Genomic DNA, 13,976 nt, shown 5'->3' on the forward strand with positions numbered 1-13,976 from the left:
GTTTCAAAGTACAATCCTCTGGATCTTAGCTTCTTAAGTAGTTAAGTTATAGGCCTGAACCCCCAGTGTCCATTATTACTAAGGTTTTTTTAATTATATAATTGTATATTTTTATCTGATAATTTTTCTCTTGGAAGAGAAAATTGCCTACCCTTTCCTTGACTGTACTAAACATCTCCCCATTTCTCAAACATAACATGTAGTATTTAGTACCTCTGAGTCATAGCTCATGTAATCACTTAGAATTTTCTTGCTTTCCAGTCTATGACCAGACAACTCCTACTCAGCCTTTATTCTGTCAAATATTACATCTTCCCTAGACTTATTTTTCTGTTCATTCAGCAATCATTTGTTGAGCATCTACTTTATGCTGAGTATTTTGTCATTAAGAGTAGCCAATAACTCAAGGAAGTTGTAGTTTAGAGAGAGGTACATTTAGAAGCAATAGTTATGATAAAATATGATATGCATCCTGGGAAAAAGTGTTTGAGCAGGATATTGAACAGAGTGAGGACAAGGCAGCTCTGAGAAGTTAGCCTTTGAGCAGAGTCCTGAAGTCTAGGAAGAAGTCAGTAAGCCAGAGAGGCACTAGAGTTCACTGTAATAACCTCTGTGTTAACTACATATGATGAAGACCCCACTGAAAGCAAGGGGCAGGCCAAAACTGAAGATTTTAAGTATAAATATTTTATTAACTTATAAATAATAAAACACCCATGGATAGAACACCCGCTCACTCACTGCACATAAGAAGTTCCTCATTTTGTGTGATGTAATGCAAGAACAAGTAGAGCTGGTCAGACAAGACTCTAGGACACGTAAAGATGTCTGCCAGCTGCTCTGGCCACAGTATATGCAGGAATAATCAACCATCTTGACTCACAATAAATTAGATTTGTTGAAAATATCCATGTTTGTCTTCTCCTTATCTCAACAGAGTAACCAGCTGTTACTCTTCAGTATATGTGTCACCCTCCCGGCATTAGTGTCAAACTCAAACTGTGATGATCCATTGAAGAAATAGAAAAACCCTGTAAACAGAAATGAAAAAAAAAAGTCATCCTCCAAATAAATCAGCCGTGTGAATTATATAGCTTAGAATAGGAACAAACAAATCATGGACTGCGTGATAATATTAAGTATTCTCTGAGATAGGCACTGTGTTCAAAGTGTTACATTGATGCATAAAAAGGTGTGAGATATTGTTAATGAGGACAAGCTGAAAATTAGGAAGGTTTTATGGTTTTCCAAGATAACATTTCTAAAGAAAAATGGATGGAATATTCCATTTCATCTGTTTCACTCCAAAGCCAATGCTCCAAAGCAGTAGACATTTCCTGTAAGTAGATGGAGTTGAGTGGTATATTAATATCTTAGTTATCCCTCAGCCCATGTTCTTTCCAACCTCTCCTCCTCCAGCTACATCCTAAAGCACTTCTTGGGAGGTAATTCCATCCAGGGACATGGGAAGAAGTTCCTTCCCTGCTTTGTGTACTTGATGATCAAATTGTTTTATTACCAAGGTCATTGGCCTTATTAGCATTATAATTGTGAAGCCCTCCAGAATCCCCTCAGAGTAAGCAAAGAATAAGTTTTGTTTTCCCAGATACCCAATACCAGGAATCAGATTTGGCTATTTTGAGCTTGTGAGAAGGCTGCTATTTATCTACAACTGACTATTGTAAACAACTGTGGGCTAAAGAAACCCACACAAGGTTTCTCGGGAGGGATAGGAGGAAAGGGAAAACTGGATGGGCTTGAGAATAAAATTCAGCCACCAGTAAACCTGACACACACTTGATTGTACTTTTATACAGACATCTGACCTGAAAGGTACTGGCTTCTATGTGAGGATGGACCTTTGATTTTGTGTGCAGGTTTGAAACAAACTTGAACAATAGTCAAATAAAGTCTAAACCCAGTGTTCATATATTAGAAAGTTAAATTTTTCAGGGACATAAGACTGAATGATTTGAAAACTTTTGATTCTTCATTTTTCTGACATTTAAGTGACTTTGTGGAGGTACATTTGCATAGCATAAACGCTGCCAATTTTAAGTGTATGGCTTGATCATTTTTACTAAATATCATCCAAAGATTTGTATACAGATATTTATAGCAGCATTTTCAACAGTAGGCAAGAAGCTAAAGCAGTCCAAAAGAGACCATACTTCATTTTGATAGCATGAAATACTTGAAGTGCATGTGCTGTCAATTAATGACATGCTCACCCTCTTACCAAATGCCTGTAATACAGCATTGACCTTGGGCCCAACTCCCGGAAAGCCATCAGCTATTCGTCTGGGGAAGCCTCGCTCCATGGATTGACTCTTTTCATCAAATCTGCACAGTGAAAGAGATGTAGTTCAACACTTCTGGCAGTGGGATGAGCAGTAGATGCCCTGAGAACAGCAGTTGGCCTCTTGATCTCTCTTGGTCTCTGATTCACATAACCCACTGGTCCACATTCTAAAACCCTTTACATTTGAAAAGCTGAATAACTAAGTTATCTTCCTCATAATTAGAAGGTTCAAAGTCAAAGAAACTTAGAGGGGGTGGACAAAGCCATTCCTCTTGTATCTCACCTCCAGTATTCATCTTTTACAAAGAAGTATGTTTTTTCCTTTTCTTTATCAGAAACCGCTGCATCAATTTTCTTTATGGTTGGAGGAAATCCCAGGGTGTGGATGTCTTTTGGGTAACCTGCTTGTATATCAGTTCCTCTCACTGCCCAGAACTTATTTCCTATTAAAAACAAGAAAATATGACTGAAAGCACAATGGTAACTTATACATGGTAATTGTGCATTGTTGAATTAAAAAGAAGATCTTGGTTTTAGTTCCAATCCCAATATTTAGTTTTTGGCTGGTATTTAATAAATATTTCCTGAGTACATGAATGAAAGAATATTCATTCATTCAAATACAAAATTATTATGTAACTATGGTTCATTGCCTTCCTGTATATTATTTATAAATGACAGTGACTGGTTCTTGATTTAAATTTCTAACCTTGACTTCCCTTCTGAGCTGATCTACATGAGTGAATTAATCACTTTATGGACATTTCATCTGAGATACCTCACAACCACCATGTGCAATCTATGCTTCTGAACACTACAGCATCCACTTAAGTTCAAATGAATCTGTTGGTCTCTCTGCCTTTGATATGCTCACCAATCTGAATTATTCCCCTGCTATCTGTCTTGCTTCATCTGATCTGAATGCCTTCTGCCTCTTCCAGCAGCTCTATGTGTCCCGCTTTTGCAAAACCCTTCTGTGTTTAAGACTTCTAAATTTACAGCTCATCTAAACACAAAGGTTCACACAGCAAAGCTCCCTCCTTCAAGTCTTAACACCATGTCTTCCAAGGCTCTTGTCAGAGAGTTAGTTCTGTAATTCATGTGGGAGGGCAAAGACCAAGAAATAGCCAGAGTATTCCTGAAAAATAGAATGATGAGAAGATCACCTCTGTGTTAGGAAGCTTTACTATGTGAGATAGTGCAGTACCAGTGCAAGGGCAGACAAATTGACGAATGGAACTATCCAGGCCCAGTAGCTCCTCAGATTTCTAAATTACTCTTTCAGTTTGTCTATTGATAAAATGTTATTTGAATTTCTATTGTTTCTTGAGTCACTTTGATTCACCCAGTTTTTGCAGGAATTTGATGATTTTGTCTAAAATCAATTGGTACCAAGCTTTCAGATCCTTATTTTGTCTAGTTATTGATATCTCATTTTCTTTGCTAATATTGAATCATTTCACCTTTCTTTTTCTTCATCAGCTTTATAAAATATTCAATAATTTTTCTAGTCTTCTCAGAGAGCTGACTTTTGGCCTTGTTGATCATCTCTACTTTGTTTATTGAGTACTGGGATAAAAACCAGGATTTTATTCCATAAAAAAATATTTTGTCCTTTGAGCAATGTCACATCCATAGATAAATTGACATTTTTAACTGTAAAATTTTTATCCATGAAAATAGGATTTCATCTATTTTTTCAGGGCACTCATTGAATGTTTAAAAATATAAGTATAATGTTCTTTATATATGTTATTAAAGTATTAACATCAAGTCTTGCAGTAAAAAATGATCTAAAATTTAATATAATAGGGAAAAATTCATGCTTATGAAATTTTTGCAGTAAGATTTTTGGCATATATGAATTGTGCAAAGGGAGTTTCATTGTAGGTTTTACTTTAATAAGTAAAAATTCTCATATAGTACTTACCTTTATTTATTTTTTGTCAGTTGTGGGGCTTGAACTCAAGGCATGGGCTCTGTTCCTGAGTTCTTTTATGCTCAAGGCTAGCATACTACCACTTTGAGCCAAACTGCCACTTCCAACTACTTACCTTTAAAAATAAAAACAGTATCCTTGCTGATAACTTCATAGGCTGCATCCAACTCTGATGGAAGAGAGGGCCAAAATGCAGAAATCAAGTGAAGCTGAGGTTGGAGACTCCAGCGGGATCTGCGCCAAAAGTATCTGTAACACATAGAAATCATTTGCCAATGTCTTTCCTCTTTAATTATATGTAGACATAGTTATATGAGAAAAGGAGCGTAGCCTCCTTTTAGCCAATGTCAGTGCACCCTGGCAGGTCTGCCTCACATGTCATTCTGTGGCAGAATTATTGACTACTTTCAGTATCATAATTACATTAAAATATTATGTACTTCTTGTGTTGGTGTGTGACTAACACTTCTGGGCAGAGACAAAGGAAATGGGTAGTAGCAGTGACATGGCAAAGGGAAAGGGAATTGATAGATCAGATACAGGATTTTTCTTTCAGCTCTATATCTCTTTGTACTATTGGAATATTGTACATAAGCACATATGTCACTTTTTCTAAAAATAAATTATTGAACTAATACTCTTTAGTGAAAATAAAGATCCTACTCTGCTTCTATAGGTTTGTAAGTATTCATTTTGAGAGTCAGCAAAGATTCATTTGACAAAGCAGGGCTGAGTGGGAGACATGGAAAGGAAATGGAAGGAAATGGAAAGGAGCAGCTCCTGCAGGACAGGTAGAACAAGGCAGCAAGAGGCTTAGAGGGACAGAAGGTGTGTTGGATGGGCCTGTGCCCTCGGAGCTGTGGGATTCCAGCCTAAACCCTTACAGAACCCTGTGACCATGTCACCTAGCAACCCTGAATCCAACTTTTAGGTTTTCTAGTCCTACCTGTCTTTAAAGAACAGGAGTTCTCCTCTTAGGGTGCTGACAGCATCGAAGGACAGAGCAGGATCGCACTTGGCTGGTGTTCTGTGTCCTGGAGGCATGTATTCTGTAGGTACCACAGGGGCTGTTGGGGAGGGAGGAGGAGGAGGCCCTGGAGGGTTCAGATGGGGAGAGGCACAAATCAAGAGGAATGTCAATTTCCACACTTTCCAAACATTCTCAAGGTTTTGGGGGTGAGGAGCATCATACAGCATTGAAAAAGAAAGAACACGGGAAAAGAATAGGCTTTGGTTTTGTCCTCACTCACCATAGAGAGACTGGATGCCAGCAATATCATCTTGAGAAAGGTGGAACTGGGCCAGGTCCTTGAAGGACTGGTAGATAGGGAACATCAAAGCTTCACGGTTTGCTGAGTGGAAGAGGCCCAGGGAATGGCCAAGTTCATGAGCAGCAACCAGGAATAAGTTCGTCCCTATTTGGAAACCATAAATGCTCAGAGTCTAATAGCTGTTTGTGCTGTAAAATGCATACAGAACACATGCCAGCTCTACAGGATAGCCTCAGTGTCTTTCTCTTATCTGTGAGTTCATAGATTATCATGTACAAGAACTCATGTGCTTAGCCGGGCGCCAGTGGCTCATGCCTGTCATCCTAGCTACTCAGGAGGCTGAGATCTGAGGATCGCAATTCAAAGCCAGCTCTGGCAGGAAACTCCGTGAAACTCTTATCTCCAATAAACCACCAGAAAACCGGAAGTGGCACTGTAGATCAAGGGCTAGAGCACTAGCCTTGAGCTGAAGAGCTGAGGGACAGTGCCCAGGCCCAGAGTTCAAGGCCCACGACCGACAAAAAAAAAAAAAAAAGAAAAAGAAAAAAGAATTCATGTGCTTTCCAAGGTTGACTTGTACTCAATTCATCAGACACTTTTCCACTTTATACTTCCCTAGTTGTCTCCTTGACCAAGAAAACTGGGTTATTTGTTCCTATGTGGACAATGATAAGCTTTGCTTCTTGAAGGTATTTCTTTGGCAGGACCAAGAATAATACTCTGTCAGTAAATAGTACTCTTTACGGTCCCAAAATGAAAAGAAAGTCATTGTTCAAGTTTAGTAATATATACCAGTTTCAATTTCAGCATTAATGAATCACAGAGTATGTATGCATTCTTTAAACTCTTAAGCAACAAAATGAAGGTTATTTCCCACAGGGAGATTTTTCTTCCTCTTTGTCATTTGTAACTTACATTGTCAAAACTTCCCAGTAATAAATGTCATTTGGTTTGTACAATCTTCAGTTGAAAGCAATTTAATAACAGTCTTCTACAGCACAAACACAGCTGGAAATCAGCTGTTCTCTATATTATAAGATCCTTATTAGCAGTAGAAATTATTGAACCAAGAAATTATGAGAAAAGAATAGCTGTTGAAACAAAACTAGATCATTTCATGCACCAAAAACTCGCGGTCAGTACATTCAGTAAAGGTGCTCACCCCATTTGTACTATGGATCCCAATCAACCTCAGAAACCACAATTGCCAAATAGTCTATTTCCATACTTCAGAAGCCAGTTGATAGCTTGCAGTTAACATCAGCCATTGTGTTTAGACTCAGCAGTCTTTTGGAACCAATTTAGAAAACATAACAACTGAGGCTGGGAATGTGGCTCAGTGGTAGAGCGCTTGCCTTGCATGCCTGAGGCCCTGGGTTCGATTCCTCAGCACCACATAAGCAAAAAGAAAAAAAGCCAGAAGTGTCGCTGTGGCTCAAGTGGTAGAGCGCTAGCCTTGAGCTGAAGAGCTGAGGGACAAAGCCCAGGCCCAGAGTTCAGGCCCCACGACTGGACCAAACACAGACACAGACAGACAGACAGACAGACAGACAGACAGACACACACACACACACACACACACACACACACACACACACACACACACACACACACACACACACACACACACACACACACACAACAACAACTAAGCTCCCTGGCTAGCCACAGTGCTATGCTTATTTAAGCAGATGTCTTAGAATTTTTTTACGTTCTTGATGTTTTCTCTTGATCTTTACTTTTAAGAACAAAGGAGGCAAATGAGAAGGAAGTGAAAATACCAAGGGCATAGTTTGGGGTCTAAAGTTATCCTGTGGAATTCATTTTATACCCATCACTTATTATTTAAGTGATGAAAAGGATTATTCATTACAGAAGGTCTAAAACCTCCACAAGATCCTAAGTTGTGGAAATAAGATTGCATACTCCTTACTGCATTATATTTGGTAAGGAGAGGAGGAAGAAGAAAATAGACTTGTGAAAAAGTTCTTCAGTAATGATTAGTACTTCTGGTTACCACATAATTAATCAGAAATTTCAGTTGTTAGGATATGCCATTTATGGCCCATTCTGGATAACCAAATAATTCTTGGAGCATTAGACATGATTTCTAAACTTGTTGTCAAGGTCTGTGACTCACCTGATGCATTCTCTGTCCATTTTTCATCATCGTCAAAGTGAATGTCTCCATAAAACCCAGGCCCAGGTGGATAGGCATGAGCCAAACTATTTCCTGGTCCATCAAAAGGGTAAAAATCTCCATGCTCTAGTAGAAGAATGAAATAAGGGATATCTTCTTAGTTATTTCAGTTGGAGAGTAGCAAATACACTAATCTGAAAGTTGGTGGCTCTTCCAGTTCCACATGTTGAAGCTTAACCTCTAATGCAATGGAATTAAAAGATGGAGTCTTTAGGAGTAGCCCAAATACAAATAGTATCCATGAGGGCTTCGTGATGGCATTAGTGAGTCATGAGAGAGTCTGGAGAAAGCCACCTTGCTGTTTGTGCCATTGAAGCCACAGCAAATGCCACCTGTGAAGAAGACTCATTCACCAGACACCAGATCTGCTGCAGCTTGATTTTGGATTTCTCAGCCAAAGGAATTCTGAGCAATGCATTTCTGTTCTTCTGAATTCCTCAATCTAAGGAATTTTGCTTAGGAGCTCAAACTGTCCAAACCACCAGATAAATGGTTACCTCTAACGGCGAAGGATATCATGATGTCAGCCTCTCCCTCATACGTCCTGGAGAATGTGAGTGGAGTCACCTCCGCCCAGACTCTCAGAGCTTTCTCAATGGCAGAATCCACCACTTGTCTTGGCAAATCTGGCGTGTAATTCACAATCCTGGATGAGAAAAATCGAGAAAGGTGGCATTGGTTCCTGTGACACAGATGATGAAGTTAGTCTTCTGTGAAAACCTTGGACCCATTACCTGTAGGTGAGGTGATTTTTCTGCCACTTTGGTGTGCCAGGAAAGGTGGTGAAGTGACCAACGTCAGGAACGCCACACCTGGGCCTGCCCATCATCCTCATCGTGTCGGAGTCCAGCTTCCCTGTCACCTCCAGCCCCAGGAACTTCTGCATTTCTTGGATTTTTTTAACAACAGGACTACTGTCCTTTCTTCTAAGAATTTGTTTTTCTTCTTTTCCAAGATTGTAGTAGCTTTCTAGATAGTGCTAATGGAATAATAATTAAAAGTTATTATTATCCATTTCCCCAAATTTCCAAAACTATTTTAATTATTACACAGTTTATTGAAATGAAAGTAGATATAACAATCTGATCTGTCACTAAGATGTTTTATTTTACAATTTCATTGCAATTAACTTATTAGTTAATTAAATAAATTGATAATATGTAAATTCTTTTTTGGATAAATATAATCTAACTTTTTCCATTACTAATATAGATCTGCTTCAAGACTGCAGTGAGATTAATTTGTTTGTCCCCACATAGCAAATAATAATATAAATAGCATTTACTGATTTTTTTTTGAGGATCAAAACTAGTATATTTTTTTGTCATCAATTTAGAGCTATCAAAGTAGATCTGACATGGGAGGCTTCATCTGTTTTGTTTTTGTTCTTTTCACTTATCCTCAAGGCCGCCGTCATTGTTTTATTCTAACCCTGAGAGATGGCCTCCACTTCCTATGCCTTTCTTTCTCTGTTAAATGAAGGGCATTTCCACCTCTAGCACTTTAGCAATCTCTACTGCTAAATGAACAATTCCAACACAATAACTCCCAACCAAGTGATTCTGTTTTGTGTTGGAGAACCAAGTATACACACTTAGTCCTTCTCATGGACCATCCATATGGCTACAGTGGATGCTACCATTAAATACCTGAACAAGATCCATGGTCTTCTGCTCCTCTTCTTTCACTGCCCCATGCAGGGGGTGTGCTGTGCAGAGGGGGAGACCCAGCAGCATGAGGATGGCTAGGTACTTCATTCTGAAGCACTCTGCATTCTTCATTCTGACTGCTTTTGCCTTAAGAAAATCCTTTTTCTATCTACTGGCTTCTTTCTCTACCTTCTAGTGGCCACCCTTTTATAGAGAAACAATGTTTAGATCACCAACAGCATGATTCACAGATATGTTGTTTTATTTTAAATCAGAATGACGACAAGCATATTCACAAAAATTCAATATGAAGATGATATAGCCTGCATCAGTAATTCCCCTCAACCTACTAAACTTGACTCAACAACTAATCTCCAGGAAGTGGTTTCTGTGTTTGCAAAGAGGAAAAAGAACTGGTTGGATGCTTCATATTTGTTTATTTACTAGGAGATCATCAAAATGCCTGGAGAAACACCAAATGTCTAAACATTTTTAAAGCAGTGCAGTTTTCTTTAAAAACACTGCATTGTGAATCAAATATGAAAAGGTCAGGAGTTAATAGATGAACGGATACAATTTCCAAATATAACCATGGTCTAATGTGGGGGTTGCTATCAAGGAAGTGTCTGTCTCCTTGCTCAGACTTCATTTTGTGGGTCTTCATTTACAACACGTATTTCTGATTTTCAGCCCTGGAGCAGGAATATTTTGAGAGGGAGAAGGCATGAACAGCACCAGGAAGATTCAAGGAAAGATTCAAAAGAGAGAACTGTGGTGTTTACACATCCTGTACTTTAGAATGGCTGACATGGTCATAGTGCTCCCTTAAAACTTAAGTTAAAATAAATGACATCTGAACTAAGATGGCCCTTCTATCTTCATATTCTTCTCTGTTTTTCAAAGCTAGTTTCATCCTTTCTTTTTCCTCACATAGTACAAAGGAAGAGTTAAACTGTGATACATAGTGAGGAATGAATTCCATTTCTTCTTTTCCTTCCTTCACCCTTTCCTTTCTTCAGCCAAAAACAGGGCTGAAGGGTAGAGTTCACACTGTAACACATCAAGTGTGATAACTGTTCTGTCAGATTAGACTATTGACATAAATGACCCTGAAATTCTGGCAGAAGAGACATACACTTTTCTTCCAATAAAGATGAATAAGTTGTTTTTCAAATCATATATAAAGCATTGCCAAGTATGGGAAATTAATGAATGCTTAGATGATCTTTCTAGTGCCATCCATCACTTGAGTAGAGGTAGAATGGACAGGTAGGATGTCCAGAAACCAGGAGGCTCTGAAACTTACAAGCCAGAGTTGGGGTTCTTCCTGGGCCAGCAAGTCAACTGTAGTTTAATGTACTGAGGAGTTTTCTCCATGGCATGGTAGAATGGCCTGGCTGTCTGCTTGAAAATCAGAGGGGAGGGGCCTTGGAGCATAGGAAGTGTGTGTGTGTGTGTGTGTGTGTGTGTGTGTGTGTGTGTGTGTGTGTGTGTGTGTGTGTGTGTGTGTGTGTGTGTGTGTGTGTGTATACGTACGTGTATTTTTCCATCCTTGAGAATTTGATAAGCATTGTTGTAAATGCTTATGCTGGGAAGCCTCTTGCCTTTCATTAGGCTCCAAATTCTTTATCAGCAAGATGAATAAGTCCATAATAGTGCCCTTAGGCATTGACTAGACACGTTCTGAGATGTTTCGTATTCATCTGAATCATACCTTTATTGGTGTTGGCACATCCTGTTAATGGAATGTATTCTGTAGTAATGAGAGCTATGTTTATTACTGCAATTGGCTAAACATCAAACCACACGCCTCACAGGAGTGATACACTGTGTGAGCTTGTCCTCATGAAACCATTAGACCTGGGAGAAATTAATCACTGGGGTCTTGGTTGTGTTTAAATAAATGCTTATTAAATTTACTATAGTAAATTGGGCAAGCTGACCTGTATAATTCAATTTTAAGGAAAGGAGAGGCCCATATGTAAAGATCTGCTGTTGTATGCCATAGATCTCTTGTATGGCATGTTCTAAATGTATGCTATTTCTAATATATAAGACAACTCAAAGAGGTTGAGATTAGACACAGAAAAACCCCAAGGTTTGCTCATTAACCAGTGGTAGAAGATCGCTCAGAAGTGCTAGCGAAATCTCCTGGCTTTGACCATGGCTCTTGCCCAACATTTTTCTTTTACGTTCTAACATTATTTGTATTTCTCTCATTTTTACACACTGAACTTACCTTTAATAAATTGTTGCTTTTTTGTTGCTGTTCTGTCCTTCTATCTGATCCTCTTGCTAATCTATCTGATTCTTTTGGGTTCTGTCTAGCCATGTTGGCACCTGCCACTCTTCTTGTCTTGTGCTGCACAGATGAGGTCCAAACAGGAATTCGCAGTCTGTTTACAGTGTGATCCATACAATCTGTATCTAGACTTAGGACTATGTAGCAGGCTGAACCAGTTCTTGGATACTCATCTTTAACACCCTGTGGCCTCTGACTTAAAGTCAGTCCATATGCACACAAGGACCCATGTCAACATGACATGGACAAGTATTTTGCAACTTCTCCTTTCACTGGAAATGCTGATTTTATTCCAGATCAGGGTTATTTTTCTATACCACAAACTCAGATTAAAGTGAGAAGTTTACCCCTTACATACTTTTTTTTCATTTCCTGGAGTTTGTTTCAATAAATAATATTTTTAATGTTCTTCCCCTAAGGTTATCTTCCTTTAGTCTGACTGTGTGTGAATGCCTAGAGCCCTGTATATTTATCACATTCAAATATATATATATACTTAGAGAGAGAGAGAGAGAGAGAGAGAGAGAGAGAAAGAGAGCCTCCACATATGAGAGAAGACATATTTTTAATACTAATTTACTAATTCATGCTATGGAAAAACTATCAGCTGAAGTGCACTTGTAGACTCAGATAATAAAGGAAATCTCTAAATACTCTTCTAATATCACTCTGTATGAAGTTCCTTAAGAAAAGCATATCTGTTATAGTACTTTCCCATTTAGTTAAGTTTTTTTTTTTTTTTTGGGTCCGGTCATGGGGCCTGAACTCTGGGCCTGGGCGCTGTCCCTCAGCTCTTCAGCTCAAGGCTAGCACTCTACCACTTGAGCCACAGCGCCACTTCTGGCTTTTTTTCTTTTTGCTTATGTGGTGCTGAGGAATCAAACCCAGGGCCTCAGGTGTCCAAGGCAAGCGCTCTACCACTGAGCCACCTTCCCAGCCCATTTAGCTAAGTTTACAGAGGTCTATAATCTGTTTTGTATTTATTTATTTATTTATTTATTTATTTATTTTGGGTCCGGTCATGGGGCCTGAACTCTGGGCCTGGGCGCTGTCCCTCAGCTCTTCAGCTCAAGGCTAGCGCTCTACCACTTGAGCCACAGTGCCACTTCCGGCTTTTTTTCTTTTTGCTTATGTGGTGCTGAGGAATCGAACCCAGGGCCTCATGCATGCAAGGCAAGCGCTCTACCACTGAGCCACCTTCCCAGCCCCCTGTTTTGTATTTATAACTGTTTCAAGGATTAATTGAAAAGATTATCATAGGATTTCCCCCTCCCTTTTGCTTTGAAGTCTTCAGTAGCACAGCCGTCTGTGCAGTCCTCCCAGGATACAGGGGCTTTGCTGCTTCTATCTAAAATACGGGAAAAGAACCTTCAAGGGCTTTTCCTTGGTCCTCCCTGTATGAAATAGGGAACAAATGGGATTTGTTTAAATCTGATCAAGGGAATAAGCACAGGATGTCACTGTTAGAGGATTGTGAGTCAGAGCCCTATTTATCACCTATCTTTTTAAGCTTCTCAGAGTGTAAAATCATAATGTCATTCAAGATCACTCATATCAGTGACAATTTAGATCTAGTAAAAGGCGAAAGATTTAAACGATCTGAAGAGAAACCAGAGTATACAGCTTAGATCTAGTAGCCATTTTGTCCTTGCAAAATATGAGTACTCCTCTTTTCTCAGTTCCATAACACACAAACACACCTCCCCAATCCCTTCCCTTCCCTTCTTTCTCCTCCTGCCAGAAGTAGTTAGATGCCCACTGTCTGCCAGTCTCCTCTTTCTGTACTGTGGAAGCACTGGACTTTAGGGAAATGTTCCCACCTGCTCAGCAGAGAACATGAATCCATATAGGAAGCTCTATCGTATTGTTCCTAAAAACAAGTTTGGACTCTTTTTGAAACAAGAATAATAGATTTCTCTCTTCCTTTTTTTTTTGGTCAGTTGTGGGACTTGAACTCTGGGCCTGGGTACTGTCTCTGAGTTCTTCAGTTCAAGGCGAGCCCTCAACCACTTAAGCCACAGCACCACTTCTGGTTTTCTGGTGGTTAATTGGAGACAGAGTCTCATGGACTTTCCCACCTGGGCTGGTTTTGAACCGCAATCCTCAGATCTCAGCCTCCTGAGTATCCTCCTTCTTTATAACACATGATCCATGGAAATTGAAAAATTTTGTATATACTAATTTCCAATATAAACATTTTTCGTATTGTTCCAAACTTGAGAATTAATCTGTTAAGTTTCACTTTATCATCAGACCACCACAATATGATAAATGTAACAGCAATAATGCAGCAAAGACAAGGATGGATTTATT

The 13,976-nt window shown here is 39.2% G+C and overlaps 1 protein-coding gene across 1 annotated transcript; it reads right to left on the reverse strand.

Moving 5' to 3' along the window:
- Positions 1-924: 924 nt before the first annotated feature.
- Positions 925-9,581, reverse strand: LOC138809934 (stromelysin-2-like). The gene is made up of 10 exons (XM_069997079.1): positions 9,362-9,581; positions 8,447-8,691; positions 8,210-8,358; positions 7,653-7,778; positions 5,492-5,656; positions 5,188-5,335; positions 4,357-4,490; positions 2,586-2,745; positions 2,240-2,343; positions 925-1,031 (listed from the first exon to the last, which is right to left on the reverse strand). Exons 1-10 carry the CDS (start codon positions 9,491-9,493, stop codon positions 931-933), a joined length of 1,464 nt encoding a protein of 487 aa, XP_069853180.1. The 5' UTR covers positions 9,494-9,581; the 3' UTR covers positions 925-930.
- Between the last annotated feature and the right edge of the window lie 4,395 nt (positions 9,582-13,976).

The sequence above is a fragment of the Dipodomys merriami genome, unplaced genomic scaffold, assembly GCF_024711535.1.
Source record: "Dipodomys merriami isolate MVZ:Mamm:240054 unplaced genomic scaffold, mDipMer1.0.p SCAF_103, whole genome shotgun sequence".
NCBI classification, from domain to species: Eukaryota; Metazoa; Chordata; class Mammalia; order Rodentia; family Heteromyidae; genus Dipodomys; species Dipodomys merriami.